Genomic DNA, 23,451 nt, shown 5'->3' on the forward strand with positions numbered 1-23,451 from the left:
CCTAGACCGAGACCAAGACCCACGCCTAGACCTAGACCAAGACCCACGCCAGGACCAAGACCGAGACCAAGACCCATGCCAAGACCAAGACCCGCCGCCTGACGCGCCACGCCGAGCTTCGCCGCCTGACGCGCCACGCCGAGCTTCGCCGCCTGACTCACCACGCCGAGCTTCCACACCTGCCACGATGACGACGCGCCTCCCTCCTCGTCGGCCACGGATATGGCCGCTACCTGGTCGCCCGCCACGCCAAGTGCGCCCACCTCCCAGTCGGCCACGAATGTGGCCATTCCCTGGGCGCCCGCCTCGCCTGCTGCAGCGGCGTTCCACTCGCCGCCGCCACCTAACTCTGCCCCGGTGGATACGGGGACACGTGGTCTGGCGACCCACGGCCATGTCCCCCTCCCGCCCTCCCATGACTCTTGTTAATGTTTTTTTATGGACATCTGGAATCTGTCTTTAAGGGGGGGGCTCTGTCATGATCCGTGGTCTGGATCATGTTTTGTTTAGTTATGTTCTGTTAGTTTTGGACTTCTTTAGTTCCCGTTTAGGCCTCCTTGTTTGCTTTTGTCACCATGGCGACTTATTGTGTTCACCTGTCTCTGATTAGTGCTCGCCCGCTCACCTGCTTCCCAAGCACTAATCAGAGGCATTATTTAAGTTGCCTTTGCCAGTCAGTCGGCCTGGCTTCATTGTTTACGTCACGTTCTGACCAAGTAAGTGTTCATGTTCTATGCCATAGCTTCTGCTAACTAGTAGTTTCATGTGTTTTAGGCCCGCTTGCCTTTTTTTTTTGTTGTGTTGTTTGTGTTTTTGGTAGTTGAGTGATTTATGTTAATAAATCCAATCCTACCTTTACGCCTTCGTCCGGAGCCGTCTTTGCATCTTGAAAGAACAACCGCGCAGCAAGCTGCGACCCCCCCCCATCGTGACATATATATATATATATATATATATATATATAAATATATATACATACATATACATACATATATATATATATATATATATATACATACACATACATACATATATATATATATATACACATACATATATAGATATATATATATACATATATATGTACACACACACACACATATATATATATATATATATATATATACATATATACATATATATATATGCATATATACATATATATATATATATATACATATATATGTACACACACACACATATATATGTACACACACACACATATATATATGTATGTATGTATGTATGTATGTATGTATGTATGTATATATATATATATATATATATATATATATATATATATATATATATATATATAATCAAAACATATTTGTCATGAATTGATAAAACAGAATATTTTTTTATTCTTAAATGAATGAAGAAGAAAATTGGGCTCCAGCAGAAAGCGTAATTTTGGGCTTGAGTAACACTATAGGGGTCTATTTGGGCATGTGCCTGTTCCCGAGTGCAGTGTTTTTCAACCACTGTGCCACGGCACAGTGTGCCGTGAGATACAGTCTGGTGTGCCGTGGGAGATTATGCAGTTTCACCACGCTTTGAGTCACTAGAGAAAAGCGCTATATAAATATAATTCACTTCATTTCACTTCACTTCAACTATTTGGGTTAAAAATATTTTTTGCAAACCAATAATTATAATCTGCAAATAATGTGCCGTTGTTGAGTGTCGGTGCTGTCTAAAGCTCGGCAGATAATATAAATACATTTAATAAAGTCAAATACAAATAAGGCAACAAGAGAAGTATCCTACACTTCTCTTTTGTAAAGTAAATCTGAACAGCCGACATGGGCATCTACATCAACTATATGATTTGCCTGAGAAGCTGGACAGGACATTAAAAAAATAAATAAATAAATAAATAAATAAATAAATAAATAAATAAATAAAGCTCGGCAGAGTAACCATGTTATACCATACCATATCAGCAGGTGGAAGCCGGTAGCTAATTGCTTTGTAGATGTCGGGAACACGTTGTGTGAGACAACGACGGTTTGTCGTGATCACAATATGCAGGCGACAGCGCGAGGCAGCGTGCAGGTAAAAAGGTGTCTAATGCTTAAACCAAAGATAAACAAAAGATGAATGCCCCAAAGAAAAGGCAGTGAAGCTTAGGGAAGGCTATGCAGAATGAATTTAAAACTGAACTGGCTCCAAAGTAAACAAAAACAGAATGCTGGACGACAGCAAAGACTTACAGCGTGCGGAGCAGCGACGGCGTCCACAAAGTACATCCGAACATGACATGACAACAATGTCCACACAAAAAAAAAGACAGCAACAACTTAAATATTGTTGATTGCAAAAACAAAGCAGGTGCTGGGAATAGCGCTAAAAGGAAGACATGAAACTGCAAAAGGAAAATACCAACAAAACAGGAAAAGCCACCAAAATAGGAGCGCAAGACAAGAACTAAAACACTATGCACAGAAGCACAACCAAAAAACTCAAAATAAGTCACGGCGTGATGTGACAGGTCGTGACAGTACACCTACTTTGAGACAAGAGCTATAGTGATGCATGGTTGGTTATGGTTTAAATTCATATCCAACAATTGCGAAAACAACTTTTTATTGTCTACTGAGTTTAATTTTTTTATGATTTCTGCTAGTCGTGTGCCTCCGGATTTTTTCAATGAAAAAAATGGACCTTTACTCAAAAAAGGTTGAAAAACACTGCCCTAATGTAACTTGATAAGCATGTTCCAAACACACAAAGCTTTAGGAACATTACCTGTGCAAGATTCAGGTAAAAGTCCCCCCTCTTCCATCCCATGTCAATATTTACCAAATGAACCGTTTGTTTGCAATGTTGCGCAATGTGGCAATGTCCTCCCAATTAATCCCTCCAGACAACAGCCAACATGGAGGCGAACGCATTTGACAGCACCTACAACAAGCTGATAAGTCAGGAGGACTGTAGCGAGGATGAGCCGTCACACTTCTCAAACCAGGAGAAACAACAAGGTATGCTGAGTGAAAAGTGTCAATTTCTGTTTTAGACTGTACTCAAAGCTTCTTTTACTGTTTCTTTGCCGTCGCTGTGGAGTATCCCTGTCAATGGTGAGGCCTGCGTCCACTTGGAACCCACAAAGAGTGCTTGAAATCACCCTGGCTGTGCTTGCTGCAGTCCTTCTGGCTGTGGTCATTGGCCTGGGAGTTTATTGTGAGTCCCAATGCACCAACAACATCCTGGAATGGACCATTAAAAGACAGCGTAAAGGCAAAACATTGCATTTAAAGTTGTTGTAATCAAGCAATCTTTAAGGCTTATAGTAACAACACAGCTGCTATGTTTTGGTCAAGCGTGTTCAGTTTAGAGTTCAGTGGGATTGTTGTCCTATCAGTTTAGATCGTCATTGTCAGTTCTACCTGGATATCTGGTTGGGAGATTCCAGGAATTTACCAGGATTGCCCGATTGTAGCTGAGATAGGCTCCAGCGCCCCCCGCGACCCCAAAGGGAATAAGCGGTAGAAAATGGATGGATGGATGTATTATATGTTACAGATATTTACAGCAACTAATGAGAGTCAAACAAACATTGTATTATTACTAGTGGTGCAGTGATAAACACGTCTGCCTTTCATGGCAGATGGCGTGGGCTCGATTCCCTGCTAGGGTTGCGTCAGGAAGAGGCCAGGGCACTCGGCGTAAAAACTAAGCCCAAAACATTGATGTTCTTGACCTGCTCTGGCAAAACCTGACAAAGCGAAAAAAAAAACATGGTATTATCGGGTTTTTTATAGAATATTTTTTCTTTATTCCTGTTTTTTTGTTATTCAATAACATAATTTGATGAAATTGCTTATATATATATATATATATATATATATATATATATATATATATATATATATATATATATATATATACTTATGTATATATAATAGCGATGTGTGATGAAAGTTTAATTTTAAAGCACTGTTTCATAATGTTGTTATAAAGTTATTAAAAATAATAAATGATAAAATAGTAAATACAAATAAGGATAATTTATTACAAAATATGTATATAAATCAAAATACCAAATATTAAATGTTTGCATGCATTCTGATTTTGACATAAATGCACATCATAGTATTGATCTATTTAGTCATGTTTGTTAAGTTGTCACTTCTGTGCTGAAGTCTTACTTTTTTGATTTATTTGTCTTTTATGCCACTGTAAAAGAAAAACCTAAATCTCCCTCTGTGGCATAAATAGGCATATTCTATTTTGTACAATATTAATTTGAATTAAGTATCCCAAATTTGATACTAATCCTCAGGTGACAAAGGCTGAGTTTTTTGTTCTTTTTGTAATTATTTGTTGCATTTTAGCCATAATTTTTGTTGTGTTCCTCCAGTATACATGAGTCTTCCTAAAAGGGTTTGTTTCATGTTAAATTTCAATAACCAATTCTTTTACAGGTGTATACTCTAGCAGTTATTCGACAATACCCCAAAGTCAAACAGGACATTCATTTTTAAAAGGGCATAAAAAAATTTTGGCTTATTTTTTTTTTTTAACTTTTGCTCAGATCTCTTAATCAATCAATCAATCAATCAACCAATCAAGTTTTATTGCAGACTACAACGTCCAAGAAGACATACAATCACATACAGTACATAAAACAAAAAAATGTAGTATAAAAGGCATTATCACATAATATTAAAACCGTGCTTGTGCATATTCCGTACAAGGCATCAAATAAATAAATAAAAGCAGCAATAAAAAAAGATGTACTTTAAAAATGCGTCTACACATTCTATCAAAGGCACAGATACCACTGTTTCCATATATATGATTGGTACCTAATAAAAGTACACCTAGGATTGCTTATCTGTATAATAAGATCATTCTCGGACCCCTGCAGTCAACATATAAACTTAAACATCACTTTTCTCAGGTTGGCGTGGAAGGTGTTTATGCCTAAATCACAACAAAGCTTGCTGGCACTACTACCCCTGGGTTTTCCGAGCAGGATTCAGAGACAGTCATTATATGCAACCAGGAGTTTGCGCAAGCTGTCTTTTTTTAACCTCACCCAGATGGGTGCTGTGTACATAGGGGTGCAGTAAGCTCTAAAAAAGTACACTTTTGCTTCATCAGAACAGTAGTGACAATTTCTCGCCCGTTTAATTTTTCAGTTTTTTGTTCTGAATTGGGACCTGTTTAGTTTGTCTATAGAATGTGTCGCGGGCCAATAAAAACTGAGCTGCGGGCCGCAAATGGCCCCTGGGCCGCACTTTGGACAAAAATGCCTAAGACGCATCAATAAAAGCTACCAACATTGTGGAGCCCTGCGCTTTGTATTTTTCTACTGCTTTTTTTAAAGCATAAATACACAAGTCAGTGCTATGCTTACTCTTAAAGCCAAATTGGTTGTCTGTGGTGCAAATAAGATCCCCCACTCTGTATATGATCACACTTCCCAGAACTTTAGATAGTATGCTGGCGAGGGCGATAGGTCGATAATTGTCCATACTCCCTACCTTAGCAGCCTTGTCTTTAATGGCAGGTACTAAAACAACTGTCAGCATAGCATCTAAGTTAAAAAGTTAAAGTACCAATGATTGTCACACACACACTAGGTGTGGCGAAATTATTCTCTGCATTTTACCCATCACCCTTGATCACCCCCTGGGAGGTGAGGGGAGCAGTGAGCAGCAGCAGTGGCCACGCCCGGGAATCATTTTTGGTGATTCAACCCCCAATTCCAACCCTTGATGCTGAGTGCCAAGCAGGGAGGTAATGGGTCCCATTTTTATAGTCTTTGGTATGACTCGGCTGGGGTTTGAACTCACAACCTACCGATCTCAGGGCGGACACTCTAACCACTAATATTATCCAACCATGCCACATGCTTTGTTATCAGCTTGTTGTCTGATGGCTTGGGAAATGTCATTGGGGCTGATGTGTACCCCTTCCTCCTCTATGTTGCCTGTACAATATGGCTCACTTCTGACACAGTTGAATAGAGCAGCATAGTGCTGCCTCCATAGTTCAGTTATATTTCCTCCACCAGATACACCCTCAATGTTACACGGCAATGATGCTTTAACCCTATTTATATTTTTAACTTCCTTCCAGAAGCCAGTGACACTGCTGTCAAGCAGTTTCCACACCATAGAGTCCACTCTCAGGGCTTGCTCATGCTTGCCAACAAAGCGCACTGCATATTTGTATCTAGTATCAACTTCAGCCCCATATGAAAATACCAAAGGTGTATTTTTTTTTAATCCTTTAAAGGCCTTTTGATCAAATTATGTCACACTTGCCAATTAGTATACATCTGCATACATTTTTACTAATTTAAACCTGTGACATCTGACTAAAAGACCTTTCAAATGAGTCATGATTAATAAGAAAAAAATCATGTTTTATATTTTGTTTAGGTCGTAAGAAATATATTTAAGAAATTCGAGCAAAACAAGTTGAAAATAAATGTATTATTCTAAAGCATTTTACACTCTTCAAAGACTGAAGGACTTTTATGTCCTGTTTGATTTTGAAGATAATTATATAATAATTTAATATACCCATTGTAAAGATTCTCGATTAAAAGGTTGACCTGTTGGCGAGAAATAAATTGCATTGGAATATTTTCAAAAATGGCAATATGTATGTATTAATAGTAGTGGCGAGCCTTGCGTTTCCCACCTAGGCCTTCGGTGATGTCTGACTTCAATAATTACCCCTCAGAATACCATAATTGATGTCACCACATGACCATTGCTGGAGAAATACTATACAGGGACACATTTACGCCCTACTGTGCATTGGATCACATCAACAGTGTACAAAACGGGTTATTTTCTGGCGCACTTAAAAAACAATTAAAACGCATCAGCAATTAAAACATACAGTATTTTATGTGGTACTGTCAAAATTTAAATTGCAAAAAACATTATAAATGTGAAAAAAAATAAGATTTGAACTCACAATTTATAGCACCTATTCGACGCCGTATAAGCCAGTGGTAGCCCTCGTTGTCTGCTTATTCGAGTGGAAATGGCGAGCATTTCTCCATTTCATCGCCAGAACAGCTGAGCTTGCTTCCTTGGTTGGCCGACATCGTCTCACAAGATGTAGTTTCTCTTTAAATATCCTTCTTGAAAATGGCCCTGCAAATATATATCTGCCACCTAATCAACGTTTTGTTCTCCTCCTCTGCTATTGCGGTCTGGCTACGGCGCAACACTTCCTGCTTCCTGCTAAATTGAAACTTGTGAATGGATACTCACTTTGGAATGACAAGTGTGTATCCAATCACAGTCTCGTTAACATCAGGCTACTTAGATAGGCTACGGTCAACAACTTGTGATCTGATTGGCTATCGCAACTGTCTCTCAACTCTGTGTTCTCAAAGTCATCCGCTAACGGTCCCGATGAGTATCCAATCACAGGACGCGTAGATGTCACGTTCAACGTGTGGCCCACTAGAAGGCTTTACTGACAACTTGTGATCTGATTGGCTATGGCAACTGTCTATCACTGTATGTCCTCGTTCACTGACAGTGCACAGACGCCCGCATCGTTGATTCTGAAGGCCTCGGGCAGATTTGGTACAGCATGGCAACATACTGTAAGCTAGCTGAATTCTGATTGGATACAAACTAAAACTAAAAACAACAGCACTGGATCGAGCATAATATGACATGAAGAGAATATGAATACTTTTAGATATTCAGGGAAAGTAAATTCAAAAATAATTGTATCTTTAATTATGATCCTGATTTCTGGTTATGTTAGGCCACAGAGAAGGCCTTGCTGGCCCTGACAGCACACCACTGATAAATAGTGTTGGAGACAGTCACTTAATACTGTACCTTTTCCGTGACAACAGACAACAACCTCACAGATGAGACTCAAAAGGTGGCGAGCATCAATCGAGAGCTGGTCACACTTCACAAGAACTACGACGCTGCCTCACAAAGACGAGATGAATCCCAGGAACGTTTGGCAAAAGAGATCAAACAGCAGCAAATGACCAAGTGGCAGCTTGAACACCAGACAACGAGGAACAAATACTACGAACAGCAGGCAGACAAAATTCTACTTGACATTGTAGTCCTAAAATCTCACATACCAATGATAGGTAAAACCCTTTTATTTGTTACTTGACTAGTGAGTCTTTGAACATAGCAGCAATAGTAATGCAATTGTGTTTTGCTGCAGAGGAGGGCTGCAGACACTGCTCACCAGGATGGACTTTCATAAACTCTGTGTGTTACTTCTTCAGCTTCTCTGACACATACTCTCGCAGGTCGTGGCAGGAAGCCCGGCAGTTCTGCAAGAAGCATGGCGCCGACCTGGCGGTGGTAGATACCTCTGAGAAGCAGGTAAGACTAATCTGCAGCAGCTTTATTTAACACTATTGCAATGTATGCTGAGTAAAGGCGTATGTGTTTTTTCACATGCAAGATGACAATTAATCAGTTAATAAACCACCATCAAGACCCATCAAGATCCACGAGCCAGAGCGGCTTCTGGATTGGACTGACAGATGTGGAAGAGGAAGGAGTTTGGAGGTGGTTGGAAGGAATGAGACTAACTGAAGGGTAAAGCTTTTATTTTGTTGCCAAGCTACATCCAAGTGAAATGTATATAGTATTTCTATAACATTATCCCATGAGAACATATAACTGTTGCTCAGGAGAGTACTCACTTTTGTGAGATACTGTAGATTTAGATTGGCACATTCCATTCTATTGATCAGTATTGATCTTTATTCTTTCTGATGCAGTTGCAGGAACAAGGCATATTTAGTAGAACTACACAATAGAGTTTGGAATCTACAAAACCCAAAACCAGTGAAGTTGGCATGTTGTGTAAATCGTAAATAAAAACATAATACAATGATTTGCAAATGCTTTTCAACCTATATTCAATTGAATACACTGCAAAGACAAGATATTCAATGTTCTGAGAAATAATCATTAACTTAGAATTTATTGGCAGCAACACATTGCAAAAAAGTTGGCACAGGGGCATTTTTACCGCTGTGTTACATGGCCTTTCCTTTTAACAACACTCAGTAAACGTTTAGGAACTGAGGAGACCAATTTTGTAAGCTTTTCACATTGAATTATTTCCCATTCTTGCAGGATATACAGCTTAATTTGTTCAACAGTACGGCGTCTCCGTTGTGGTATTTTACGCTTCATAACGCGGCACACGTTTTCAATGGGAGACAGGTCTGGACTACAGGCAGGCCAGTCTAGTACCCGCACTCTTTTACCACAAAGCCACGCTGTTGTAACACGTGCAGAATGTGGCTTGGCATTGTCTTGCTGAAATAAGCAGGGGAGTCCATGAAAAAGACGTTGCTTGGATGGCAACATATGTTGCTCCAAAACCTGTATGTACCTTTCAGCATTAATGATGCCTTCACAGATGTGTAAGTTACCCATGTCTTGGGCACTAATACACCCCCATACCATCACAGATGCTGGCTTTTGAACATTGCGCCTCGAACAATCCAGATGGTTATTTTCCACTTTGGTCCGGAGGACACGACGTCCACAGTTTCCAAAAACAATTGTGAAATGTGGACTCCTCAGACCACAGAACACTTTTCCACTTTGTATCAGTCCATCTTAGATGAGCTCAGGCCCAGCGAAGCCGACGGCGTTTCTGGGTGTTGTTGATAAACGGTTTTCGCCTTGCATAGGAGAGTTTTAACTTGCACTTACAGATGTAGCGACCAACTGTAGTTACTGACAGTGGTTTTCTGAAGTGTTCCTGAGCCCATGTGGTGATATCCTTTACACACTGATGTCGCTTGTTGATGCAGTACAGCCTGAGGGATCGAAGGTCACAGGCATAGCGGCTTACGTGCAGTGATTTCTCCAGATTCTCTGAGCCCTTTGATGATATTACGGACCGTAGATGGTGAAATCCCTAAATTCCTTGCAATAGCTCATTGAGAAATGTTGTTCTTAAACTGTTCGACAATTTGCTCACGCATTTGCTCACCAAGGGGTGAACCTTGCCCCATCCTTGTTTGTGAGTGACTGAGCGTTTCATGGAAGCTGCTTTTATACCCCCACCTGTTACCAATTAGCCTGTTCACCTGTGGGATGTTCCAAATAAGTGTTTGATGAGCATTCCTCAACTTTCTCAGTCTTTTTTGCCACTTGTGCCAGCTTTTTTGAAACGTCCTGCAGGCATCAAATTCCAAATGAGCTAATATTAGCAAAAAATAAAAAAGTTTACCAGTTTGAACGTTAAGTATCTTGTCTTTGCAGTCTATTCAATTGAATATAGGTTGAAAAGGATTTGCAAATCCTTTATTTTGTTTTTATTTATGATTTACACAACGTGCCAACTTCACTGGTTTTGGGTTTTGTAATAACTCATGTTTCAATTCGTTTCAGATTCTATGGCGTGACGGTTCAATTCAAAATTGCTTCTCATAATATATTAATTTGGTATGAAACTGATAATAAACCTTTTCAAAACAGGTTACAAAAGCTCCATCCGGCTGCTGACATTTGATGTAAACGTACAGCGAGTAAGACCGCAGATTATAATAATTGCAATTTGTTGTGAAAGTATTTTTTTGAGCCGCCCTACTACACAATCATAGCGAGCATGCGGCACTGAAAATATAATTTTTGCCAGTGAGATGATGAATGTAATAACTTTTTTCAAGTAAGCCAAAAAATAAAAAGGGGCTAACAGTGCGTGTTTGAATACATAAAAGGTAGAAAAGTGCTGCATAACCGCCATCCATTTACCATTATGGTGCGTGCTGAAAACACAATATTACATTTGTCAGCTACTGAAAGCAAAGCCATTGATTTTAATGGCTGCTCAAATTAAAAAAGTCATCTTTTATTCATATACTTCCCTCCTACAATAACACTAATTTAGCCATATAATTTCCATGTGTTGTGAAATGAAGAATAACCAGCAGTTACACAGTGGGTTCTAACACTGAACAATATGACCTGTCATTTGTTTCAGTTACTGGAATGATGGCGAGCCCAATAACAGTGGCGGTGAGGACTGTGCAGCCACATACCCGAGAGAAAACCCTTTTAAGGGCTGGAATGATGCACCGTGCACTTACAATCTCAAATGGATTTGTGAAAAGCCAGTCAGTTAGTGTTTTTGTTTTTTCATCTCTGATTTTTATTGACACAGAATACAAATAATTAACTACAACAGTTAAAGTGAATAGATTTCAATTCATCAATAAAAAAAAATGTTTTCTTTACTAAATACAGTACATGTGTATATTATATTACTGCTTTACAAGTTTGTATATTGTGTTACCAGGCTAAAAAATGCATACAGGTCATTAGAGCTGTTATTATACAGTAACTTGATGATGTTGACCAGCTTTCCGACGCAAGCAGAGCTAAATATAATTGATCATTTTAATTAATCTTTTTGCGTGTAACACAAATATTTACTAATACGTACAAGATTCAAGAATTCACAGCTCTGCAAAATGCTGGCGAAGCTGCTTCAGGACCTGCTGAGTGTCGACATGCTCCGGGAAGGCGTCTTCAGACTTTTGGGCCGCCATGTAGCTGCTTTGAAGGTCTCCGATCTGGAAAGCAGACAAAACATTTATTAATTTTAACAACGACACGATAAACTACATGGGAAGGATATCAATTACCTTTTCTGAGAGAATGGACAGATTGTAGTGTGGCTCATACATGTGAGGGCACAATGTGGCAGCCGTCTGCAGGAAGGCTTTAGACTGGACCCAAGAGGACGGAAAAAAATTATGATTTGCATTCAGAATAGTTTTGTTTCATTATGTGAGAGATAGATGTCCAAACTTGACTTCAAACTGTATTTTGCCTGGATACCACCTTACTAAACTGCCCTTAGAACACAGCTCAAGATAAGCAGATAGAGATATAGAAAGATAGATTTATTTGAAAAAGGCAGAGTGAAGATATTTTTTGGATGGCTATGTCATATCACATCGGTGGGTCTAAAAACTGCAAACCTAAATGCATCCAGATAGTGTGTTTACCTGTTCAACACGGCCTTTGCGCAGCTCCAGCACTGCAAGATTGTTGTAAGCTTCAGCATGGTCGTTATTAAAAGCCAAACTCAGTTTAAAAGACTGATAGGCCAAAGTCAGGTCTCCTATACCCTGCAAACACAGAATACAGCCTGTGCATTTTGTTTTCATCCTCACTGCATGTGATACATCCATCCATCCATTTTCTACCGCTTGTCCCGTTTGGGGTCGCGGGGGTTGCTGGAGCCTATCTCAGCTGCATTCGGGCGGAAGGCGGGGTACACCCTGGACAAGTCTCCACCTCATCACAGGGCCAACACAGATAGACAGACAACATTCACACTCACATTCACTCTCTAGGGTCAATTTAGTGTTGTCAATCAACCTATCCCCAGGTGCATGTCTTTGGAGGTGGGAGGAAGCCGGAGTACCCGGAGGGAACCCACGCAGTCACGGGGAGAACATGCAAACTCCACACAGAAAGATCCCGAGCGCAGGATCGAACCCAGGACCTTCGTATTACACTCATTATAAAAAATTGCAAAATTTACTTTTTATTTAACTGCAATGTGTCTTAGAACTGATGTATGCCCACCAAAGGTGAAAAAAATCTATCATATCCCTCATTTGTTTGCTCATGGACATACTACCACTTCTGACCCGGCCCTAGCTAGATGAACCCGCTTTTTGGATACGCCAACCACTTCAAAGGACATTGCTGTTAAAAAAAAAAGGCTTCACCACACATCTTGAAATAAAGCTCTGCCAACAACTCGACATTTAGCTACAGATGTGGGAGCTGTAAATTCAATCATTTATTTTTTCTTCAGCAAATAGGTTAACCTGGTAAAAGTACAGTAACTATAATGCCAGCACTGTTGCTCACATGCTAGTGCTGCTACTTTGTATTTCAGTCCCACTCTCTAAATGTTATGTTATATTTGTTGGATGGCATCTATTATGTTGGACAAGGGTGGAGTTACAGTGTAAAAAGCGGTTAAAATGCTCAAAAGCTGACACAGCTTATTAGCATTAAAGCTACAGACACAGACTAGTTCCCAGTACGGTTTACTAAAGAAATTCCAGCATCAAGGATAGATTTTGTCCCAACACATTTTCAAATACACTACTGTGTGATGCCTGGGGCTTATTTATATTTTTTTCAAAATAGGGTAATAATTCTGGACCTTTAGAATAAGGTATGTGTTGATAGTGAACTCACCACAGCGACGTGTCCCACGTTGTACCACACATCAGCCTGCTCTTCGTCGTTGGTCGCAAGGGCCAAGGCTCTTTCAAAAGACGACAGGGTCATGTCATACTGCTGTGCGTAAAAGCAACAAAGGCCGAGGTTGTTGTAAAGCTGGCAATTATACACCCCCATCTGTAGGAGCCGCCTAGCAAGGAAAGAAGTGGGTCATCATCAACATGCAATGACCACGACATGACGCAAAGAGGTTTTGTCTGACCTATAGAAGCGCAGCGCAATCTCAGGTTGATCGGAGTAAAAATGATTGCTGCCTATACAAGCTATGGCCTCCACGTGTGTGTTGTCCTGCTTTAAGACGTCTTTGTAGTACTCTGTGGCTGATGCAATATTGTTCATCTCCTGTGACCACACGTTATAGGATGGACATGGGGTTTGTAGATAATGCAGATGAGTGAACCCCTTGGCGCATAATATACCTCATGAATGCGTGCGATGCCCGTCAAAAGGGTGACCTCACCAGGAAAGTGGTCCAGGCCTTGTTTAAAGAGGTTGAGAGCTGTCACCGGTTGATCCAGGCGCTGATACAGCTGATGGAAAACATATTTGCCTGATTAATTACACTTAGTTGAGTGACACACTTTGTCACGGATGCTTTTTTCACTACCTTAGCCAGATAGAGGACCGTATCCACCATCTCTTGTTGGCTTAGAGCTGATCGAAACTGTTTTTCGGCCTCTCGATACAAACCAAGCCTGCAAAGGCCGCAGTATTCATCTTTTAGCAGATTTATGAGAGAGAAAACTAAAACTACAGTGGAAGATCTAAAGTCGAACAGCTATCAGGTTGTACAATTCCAGAATTCAATCAAAACAGTCCTGAAAAATATGCCTCTTAAGTTGCACAAAACTTCAAAACGCTATTATTAACTTAACATTCAGCTTTTTTGTTAGAATAGAAAGAATGTGCAAAGAAATGAAGAATACAATAAACACACAAACAAAGCAGTACAAAGCAATGTAAATTGTATTTATCTTCAAAGTTTATAAACCTGCAGGCGTTTGCATTAGACCATTAAAACAAAAACAACATGGAATAGTTAAACGCTGCTAGTACTACAAATGATGACTGTCCTTTTTTGAAATCAGCCAGCTATTTAACATCTAAAAAGGTATAATATTTTATTATTATGACTAAAAACATAAAACACTGGCTTTGTCAAGGTTTTATGTTTAAAATCAAACCAAGCTTAAATCTTTAACATGTTAGACAGGATTAAAAATGGCTACTTAAAAGGGATACTGAATAAAATCAATTTACACCAAAATCAAGATTCTTATTTATTCTGATTATAAATTATATACGTCATATGTGAGCAGCCAAGAGGCTGTAACCTGTAACCTCTTTTAAAAAGGTTTTATACTAATTAATATATCAAATAATATATTGCGAGAATCAATTGAGAATCAATTCTGTATTGAATTGACACTCCAAATTCAGAATCAAAACAAATCTTGAGTTGTTGTAATATTCACAATCCTAATAAGTAATAAATAATCTAAAAAAGGTGAGAGTTTCATTTTAAAATCCTAAGAAATCATAGGTCAATTTGTGTTTGACCTTAAAGTTTCCACTGTATAATATATATGTGTAGATGTTTTAGTGCCACTTGCCTGTAGTAACATTTTCCCAGCTGTACTTTCCACCACCAGTCTTTGAACTGAGCCTGCTCAGTTGCTTGAGCAGCTAAATCTAAAGCCTGGAAAGGGAAAAAAATTTAAAGAAAAATATAATAGAATTAATATGTTAAGTGGTTCCAATAATGCTGTAAGAGCTCACCAGTCACTTACGTTTTTTACATCATTTTCATGATGAAAGATGTACTCAAACAGCGTCTACAAAGGAGCATTAAAATTATTTTAAAATTATGCTATTATGCTTTTGGGAGAATGTTGTACATAAAGTATGTCTTACCCTGGACAGGTTGGGTTTTTGGGAATATTTTGATAGATTTAGCCTTGACAAGTTTATAAACGGTCCTTCTGGATTGGTTAACATCGAAGCCTGAAGTAACATGTGAAGTCAAAATATTTTAGTTTGTGAACATGCATTTCTGCCACATGTGTCTCTTGTCATATTTATGCACCGTTCCCAGACGAATGAATCGACCAGAAGCACTAGTGACTGGCCGAGCCGTACTTGCTGTGCGTGGGTTCTTGATGGCCTGCTCCATCGTCCCAGGACGCCCTGACTGGGTGCTTGGCCTCACAAATCCTGTGACGGGACGTCCTGACTGAGTCATAGGCCTAGAAATGTGGGGTAAAATCTGATTAGACCAAATTCATTTACAATGGTACCTCCACTTACGAGTGCCCCAAATTACGAGGGTTTTGAGATAAAAGCTGTCTATCGGCTATTTGTTATTCTTTATGTTGCAAGAAAATATTTAGTTACAAAACTCCCCGCCATTAGTTGGCATAGCGAATGTCACAGTGAACTCCATAAGAGCCACCCAAAACATCCAGTCTTACTTGCTAGCATTATCTTATAGCTAGAGATCGACATAACTTAGTGTTTTCCAACCATTGGAAGTGAGAAAGGGAATGTGAAGGACAGTACTGTGAAGAAGAAGCGAATGATATTCAATTATTTAAAGAAATACATTATCAAAAATATAATCAAATGTTAGGCCTGCACAATGTGAATTACCATTTTCTTCATAATAATTGGGCTCATGGTTTTCTGACACATTTTGTTTTTTCACAAAAATATATTTAAACTAATTTATTTAACTTTGGAAGGCAAAAAAAGAATTCTCATTTGTATTCAAGTAGACTAAGCAGCAGGAACTTTGCGTATTGCTATTATTGTTCAGCATATCTCGTGTCTGTAGGAGTTTGATGGGTATAGTGTTGCGTTGTACAAGATTGTGGCTATTGATCTCCGTTTTCCTTTTTTTGTGTGTCTTGTATGGTTTCACTGTACTTTGTGGTGGCATTAATTGATTTTGTAGTATTGCCCTATGATGCAACAATGAAAAAGATCTAAGATGGACCTCATGCTCCACAGCACCGAATTAGAACCTTTTTTGGGCACAAGTCGAGTAGGTGACTCTCACCATTAACACTAGGGATGGGTATTGTTTATATTTTTACTGATACTAGTCCCAAAACGGAACTGAAAATGAGAAAACATATACATTTTGTTTAAAAACAATGCATTGGCAGAACCGGTGCTGCGTTTGTTTATAATGCAGCATGTGGACAATCGTCCATGTTTAAAAATAGGATCCATACATGTGTGAATCAAAGATCACAATCTTTTAATGATGAATCGTGCAGCTCTACCAACCGTGCAGCAAACTTGGCAAAGCAGTTCAATCATAGCACTGCTAGTCTGCACTATATATACTGACACCAGCCAAGGATGTTAAAATTATTTATAAACAGCACACATTTCCATCCATCAGTTTTCTTACGTTTATCCGGGTTGAGGTCACTTGGGCAGCAGTCTGAATTGGGAAGCTCAGACCCAGGCCACCTCTTTCAGTTGCACAGGAGGAACAAAACCTGCAGCTTGCATGTCCACAACACTTCACCGGGAAGGCGTCTTGGAGGCATCTGGACTAGACGGCGGAGCAACCAGAACTGGCTCTTTCAGTTGTTACCAGAGGTGGGACCAAGTCATTGTTTTGCAAGTCACAAGTAAGTCTCAAGTCTTTGCCCTCAAGTCCGAGTCAAGTCCCGAGTCAAGACAGGCAAGCCCCGAGTCAAGTCCAAAGTCAAGACTGGAAAGTCTCAAGTCAAGTCCTAAGTCCTGCATTTTGAGTTTCGAGTCCTTTCAAGTCCTTTTAACCACAGACTAATATATTAACACAGATTGTGTATGCTTTTCAAACGCTGTATTTATTTATTAAAACAAGTGCATTTTAAATTGCAGGAAAGAAAATTGTGCTGACATTGCACTTTATAATAGCACTATTAACCAGTCATTTTAAACATTAACTCATTCCTTTACAGAACAAACACATTGAAAAATAAAGTGCAAATGTACTTATTTGTACAAAAGTGTTAACATTGAAAAAACATGACATATACGTGAACATAACAAAAAAGTTGTACTTTTTATATGTCAGGGCCCTATGCTGCATTGCATTTGCAAAAGACCAAATTAGCCAAGAGTCTGTCAGTCATTTGTGCACGATGGGGGCGTAGTATGATGCCACCATGGCTGAAAACTCGCTCCACTGGAGCACTGGAGGCAGGCACTGCCAAGACTCTCATGGCCACTCGGAACAGTGAAGGAAGAGTCTTCATGTTCAATGCCCAGAACAAAAGGGGGGAGAGAGTTGTTTTGGGTTGGTGCACTACTTGTAAGTGTATCTTGTGTTTTTTATGTTGATTTAATTAAAAAAATAAAAAAAAATAAAAAAATTCTTGTGCGGCCCGATACCTATCGATCCACGGACCAGTACCGGGCCGCGGCCCGGTGGTTGGGGACCACTGAGGTAAACAACCAACAGTATGTCAGAAAGCTAGCTAAAACGGTACACATATTCATAATATAGTAAACATTTTAACTGACCTTTATTTTACTATTTTTGTCTTTTTTTAGGTGGCTAAAATACGCGGTGCTGCTGACCGCCGTCTAACGTTACGTGTGATATATTGACTAACGTAACCCTGCTTGAAAAAAATCACTGAACAAAAAGTATGAATAAGGTAGTGAACTGCAACAGATTTTGTCAAGTCGAGTCTAAAGTCATCAAATTCATGACTCGAGTCCACACCTCTGGTTGTTACCCAAAGCTAGTTATCATATGTGAGGGTAAATAACATTAATCGAGCAGTAAAAATTGGCGGATATTCATCACCGAAAATATGGAGAAGCTGCTGATGGTGGGTTTGATGGAGAAGCAGCTCGGAGAAGAAACCGCAGAAATCTGTTCTCCAAGGTAAATTCTGTACATTATTATTAAGTAACTTCCTAAAAACACTCAATTGTTTGTACTATAGTCTATTATATAGTTTTTTTAATTCTTAAAATGCATGTTACATGTTGAAATGTTGCTGTTTTGAGGGGAGGGGCACCAATTGATTTGGTTGGTTTTAAGTCATTTCAATAAGGTTTACTCACGCTGCATTGTTCGTACCTGACAGCAGGTGTGGGACCTCCACCATGACTTGTTCCAGGCAGTCTCAGAGATGTTCCAGGGCCTGACGAAGAGTCACATTAACATGTACCACAAACCCCGTTTCCATATGAGTTGGGAAATTGTGTTAGATGTAAATATAAACAAAATACAATGATTTGCAACTCCTTTTCAACCCATATTCAATTGAATGCACTACAAAGACAAGATATTTGATGTTCAAACTCATAAACTTAATTTTTTTTTGCAAATAATAATTAACTTAGAATTTCATGGCTGCAACACGTGCCAAAGTAGTTGGGAAAGGGCATGTTCACCACTGTGTTACATCACTTTTTCTTTTAACAACACTCAATAAACGATTAGGAACTGAGGAAACTAATTGTTGAAGCTTTGAAAGTGAAATTCTTTCCCATTCTTGTTTTATGTAGAGCTTCAGTCGTTCAACAGTCCGGGGTCTCCGCTGTCATGTTTTACGCTTCATAATGCGCCACACATTTTCGATGGGAGACAGGTCTGGACTGCAGGCGGGCCAGGAAAGTACCCGCACTCTTTTTTTACGAAGCCACGCTGTTGTAACACGTGCTGAATGTGGCTTGGCATTTTCTTGCTGAAATAAGCAGGGGCGTCCATGAAAAAGACGGCGCTTAGATGGAAGCATATGTTGTTCCAAAACCTGTATGTACCTTGTTGATAAATGGCTTTCGCTTTGCATAGTAGAGCTTTAACTTGCACTTACAGATGTAGCGACAAACTGTTTTTAGTGACAGTGGTTTTCTGAAGTGTTCCTGAGCCCATGTGGTGATGTCCTTTAGAGATTGATGTCGGTTTTTGATACAGTACCGTCTGAGGGATCGAAGGTCACGGTCATTCAATGTTGGTTTCCGGCCATGCCGCTTACGTGGAGTGATTTCTCCAGATTCTCTGAACCTTTTGATGATATTATGGACCATAGATGTTGAAATCCCTAAATTCCTTGCAATTGCACTTTGAGAAACGTTGTTCTTAAACTGTTTGACTATTTGCTCAGGCAGTTGTGGACAAAGGGGTGTACCTCGCCCCATTCTTTTTTGTGAAAGACTGAGCATTTTTTTGGAAGCTGTTTTTATACCCAATCATGGCACCCACCTGTTCCCAATTAGCCTGCACACCTGTGGGATGTTCCAAATAAGTGTTTGATGAGCATTCCTCAACTTTATCAGTATTTATTGCCACCTTTCCCAACTTCTTTGTCACATGTTGCTGGCATCAAATTCTAAAATTAATGATTATTTGCAAAAAAAAAAAAGTTTATCAGTTTGAACATCAAATATGTTGTCTTTGTAGCATATTCAACTGAATATGGGTTGAAAATGATTCGCAAATCATTGTATTCCGTTTATATTTACATCTAACACAATTTCCCAACTCATATGGAAACGGGTTTTGTAATTAAATACTCATTTTAATTTAGAGCAGTTAAAGAGTTATACGTACGTGCAACCTGAGCAATGGCGTTCTCATCCAGCATCATCTCAGCAATCCCTTCTTGATCAACCTCAACTTCATCAATGTAAACCATCTCTGTCAGAGCCCGTGTTTTTAGGCTCCAGGCAGCCTAGGAAAAATCAGGTAGTCAGCCTTGAATGATTTCTCTTGCAAACACCGGGTCGACTGCTGATGAAGTACAAAATGGATGAAAAACGTTAAGAGACATTTTCATTGTTACCTCGGCAATAGACAAGGAGGAATCCTAAGACAGCGTTCAAGGTGTGAAAAGAGGAACGTAAATAAAATAGACAAGACAAGAGATAAAAGCAAGCAAAAAAGCAAAGGTGAAATGAGAAGAAGGAAAGCATTAAACTTGAACAAAAACACACTTATTCGGATTTAGTAGCGTTTAATAATAGCCGAGCCAAGCTCGTGGTTTATGCTAGCTGCTAGCCCATTAAATGCTACACATTACCTGGTCATATGGACTGTCTTGCAATAGTTTCGAACAAATATCTGAACATTGTTGTAGTTTCCGTCTCCTGAAATAGCTCCACGCCAGGAAAAGAGGGTCCATTGACACCTCCATCGCGTCGCTCGATGGGAAATACTGTAGTGGCAAAACACTTAGCATAGGGTTTAAAGTGAAGCGGATTATGGCGGATCCAAAGCTTCTTCAGTTGCTAGGCAATGACGGACGAAGGCGGGTCTTTAACACGCAACTTCCTGTTTAAAATAAAATATGCTAGGAGACGACAGACTTTATTTATCCCACAATGGGAACATTATGTAGTTGCAGTGCAGGTAAAAATATTATAATGTAAAAAAAACCTGCATGAAAACAAGAGGGAAACATCATACAATACATTAAAAAAAGAGCACAGAGCAGATGCAATTAGCTGCACCATTAGTACATACAGCTACAAAAGTAAAACAACCAAAAACCAAAAAATTAGCAATAAATAATACATGTTGCGCATATACGATTGCACCATGCATAGACAACACAACCAAACAATTTCAACACCTACATACCACACGTACACTGTGGTGGCCTCTGCAATACTGCATGTCATCGTCTGCTGGGGTGGGGTCCAGACCCAACAAAGCAATCAAGAGAGACAATTCTGTCCTCGGCTGCCCACTAACTCTCGGCCAAAGAATAATCCGTCCGGAAAGACCAAAGTGTCCGATACATGCTCATTCAGCCAAGGCTCTTTGAAGCTTGTCCATCCGGACGCTCAACAGTAGCTCCGCAGCCCCGTCTCTTCCTCCGCATCTCCTCCGGTCTCTCTGCGAGGACTGTGTTGTGGCAGAGAGCCAGCAGCTGTACAAACATGGCCATGGCCAAAGGGCTACCTCGTGGCTGATCCAAAAGTTCACAAAAAAGCACCGAAAAACACCGCAAAAGTGACACCGCTTGTTGCACAGGAGCGCGAACCAAAAGGCAAAAAACACATGAAAAAAAGAGCGAAACATCTAGAACACCAAAGGAGGATACACAAGAGTACATCTCGGAAAAATAGAAAAAATTCTAAATAATGAAGAAAAAAACTTTGTTATTGTGTGCACTTTACATAAATTTGAGCGACCGGTATATATTGATTGCATTTTATTTATGGATTTCGTTTGCCTATTTATGCAAATGAGGTAGGCGAGTCTCAGGGTCCACCTGATTGTTTGCCCCCACAAGGCTTTTGCAGCTTCAGCATCGTGTGTAATATAGAATTAGATTTATTTTCTTTCTCCTGTGTGTTCCCATTTGTATGCTGACTGACTGTTAGAGGAGCTAACGCTTATGTTCACCATGTGTGATATTCTTGCTGCTAGAAATCAACAGAAATGTCTTAATATTTTTTAATGTCCAAAGTATTATTTATTCTGTAATCAGATTACTATTATCACAATTGACAATCAATCAGTATGGTGTAAACCATGAACAGTGTTACCCGCATAAGTAGGTACAGCTTATGTCAAACTCATCAAGTCCAGCACCACCATGTAATTATGATTGGAGTGCTTAAGTCGATGCAGACATACATGGTCGAGCGCTTTTTTCGACATCCCATTTGAGATGTTAGTTAAGGGGTCGTTGTATGTTATATGACAGTGTTGTATGTTGTATGACAGTATTGTCAATTTCCACATTATCCCTAAGCAACGTGCTAAGGCATAATTACAGTATATTTCAGGGGTCGGCGACCTTTACTATCAAAAGAGCCATTTTCCCCCCTCTTCCACAAAAACAAAACAACCTAAACATACCACGATTTATTAACTTATACGTAGATTTAGACTTCCTTTATTGTCATTTAAATTTAAACTTTACAGGACAGATAAGAACAAAATGTTGTTGCATTAGCTCGTTGTAGTGTAGGATAAAGGAGCAATATAGTGTAAAGTGTTTGCATTTACAAAATAAGGTGCAGATATAAATACATAAATTACTGTACAGATAAATATTTGCGCTTTTGCAATGCATCCACGTTTATGGATGTATGTTATATTGTCTTTATAGTCCAGCGAGTTAATCCGTTTTGGGAATAATTGAGGGGATTATTATGATGTGTTCAAGAGTCTTATGGCCTGAGGGAAGAAGATGTTACAGAACCTGGAGGTTATGCTTTCCAGAGTCCAGCAGTGAAAACAGTCCTTGGTGGGGGTGGGAGGAGTCTCTACTAATTTTCTGAGCCCTGGTCAGGCGATCTCCCGGATAGGAGGAAGAGGAGTCCTGATGATAACCTAAAACTAAGTTAGTTTTATGTTGTCGTTTTTTTATTTTACAGGCTTTAAGAGATCTCGTCATACAGAATTAAACTTAGTTTTTCTATTGATATTTTTATTTTTTCTGTATGTATGATGAGCTTACTTTGGGGGTTGCACATTCAAAAGGCTAATATATCTCTTGTGTGGACATCTCTATCACCGCACACAAACACAGGCTCCCCATTCCTTTTTCTTGTTCCTCGTGCTCATCCAATCACCAGCCAAGATTTAGCCTGTATACTTTCACAGCTTCCCAAACAGTCACAACTTTTTTTTGCCAGTCTATCTACCTGTGTTGGCCCTGCAATGATGTGCCCACTTGTCCAGGATGTACACTGTTTTGCGCCCGGATGCAGTAGAAAATGGATGGATGTTTTAAAAAAAAAAATCCTCCGAAGGGAGTCTCTAAAAGAGGGTGTGGGGGGGCTTGGCCTGCGGACCTGCAGGACCGGCTTCGAGATCAGCGACAGGCGCGTATATGACCCAGCTGAGAGTGTTTGTCTGATCACCTGTCGCTCTGTTAAAGGCAGTAGTCGGGAAGGAGAGAGAGAGTTGTTGATGATGGAACAGGAGAACGAGCACGAATGAGAGCGAGACAGACAGAAATGACTGAAAAAGAACACAAAGAACATTTATTGCAAAATAAATCATTTTTCTCAAAGATGAACTAGGCTGTCATGTCCGTCATTGGTGGTCCAAGGAACCCGGAAGAGCGAGACCTCCACAATTTGGTGCCCAACCTGGCTGGACCACTGGAGGCGTGGGAGGACGACCCCCGGACGGCTCTTGCGGGCGTGCTTGCCGAGGTGGCAGCGAGCAGCCGCCAACAGCTCGAGGTGGCCCGCCAACAGTGCCAGATCCTGC

The 23,451-nt window shown here is 39.9% G+C and overlaps 2 protein-coding genes across 4 annotated transcripts; one reads left to right on the top strand and one right to left on the bottom strand.

Annotated features, from left to right (window-relative positions):
- Positions 1–462: 462 nt before the first annotated feature.
- LOC133611709 (uncharacterized) lies at positions 463–11,233 on the top strand. Its single transcript, XM_061968761.2, has 7 exons — positions 463–716; positions 2,870–2,984; positions 3,067–3,183; positions 7,847–8,098; positions 8,179–8,342; positions 8,425–8,561; positions 10,972–11,233. Exons 1-7 carry the CDS (start codon positions 576–578, stop codon positions 11,111–11,113), a joined length of 1,068 nt encoding a protein of 355 aa, XP_061824745.1. The 5' UTR covers positions 463–575; the 3' UTR covers positions 11,114–11,233.
- A 138-nt stretch (positions 11,234–11,371) lies between these two features.
- Positions 11,372–20,513, bottom strand: ttc8 (tetratricopeptide repeat domain 8). Of its 3 annotated transcripts, none has more exons than XM_061968760.1 (15): positions 20,297–20,513; positions 20,060–20,083; positions 19,828–19,948; positions 18,352–18,415; positions 15,346–15,505; positions 15,174–15,263; positions 15,069–15,094; positions 14,873–14,926; positions 13,867–13,954; positions 13,679–13,789; positions 13,462–13,601; positions 13,215–13,389; positions 12,002–12,124; positions 11,636–11,719; positions 11,372–11,563 (listed from the first exon to the last, which is right to left on the bottom strand). In XM_061968760.1, exons 1-15 carry the CDS (start codon positions 20,453–20,455, stop codon positions 11,447–11,449), a joined length of 1,536 nt encoding a protein of 511 aa, XP_061824744.1. In that variant the 5' UTR covers positions 20,456–20,513; the 3' UTR covers positions 11,372–11,446. The 3 variants fall into 3 exon arrangements, with proteins under 3 accessions (XP_061824744.1, XP_061824742.1, XP_061824743.1); XM_061968758.1 differs by having other exon boundaries at positions 14,873–14,958; positions 15,050–15,094; positions 20,297–20,512; XM_061968759.1 differs by lacking the exon at positions 20,060–20,083 and having other exon boundaries at positions 14,873–14,958; positions 15,050–15,094; positions 20,297–20,512.
- Between the last annotated feature and the right edge of the window lie 2,938 nt (positions 20,514–23,451).

Source organism: Nerophis lumbriciformis, linkage group LG08 (assembly GCF_033978685.3).
Source record: "Nerophis lumbriciformis linkage group LG08, RoL_Nlum_v2.1, whole genome shotgun sequence".
Taxonomy (NCBI): domain Eukaryota; kingdom Metazoa; phylum Chordata; class Actinopteri; order Syngnathiformes; family Syngnathidae; genus Nerophis; species Nerophis lumbriciformis.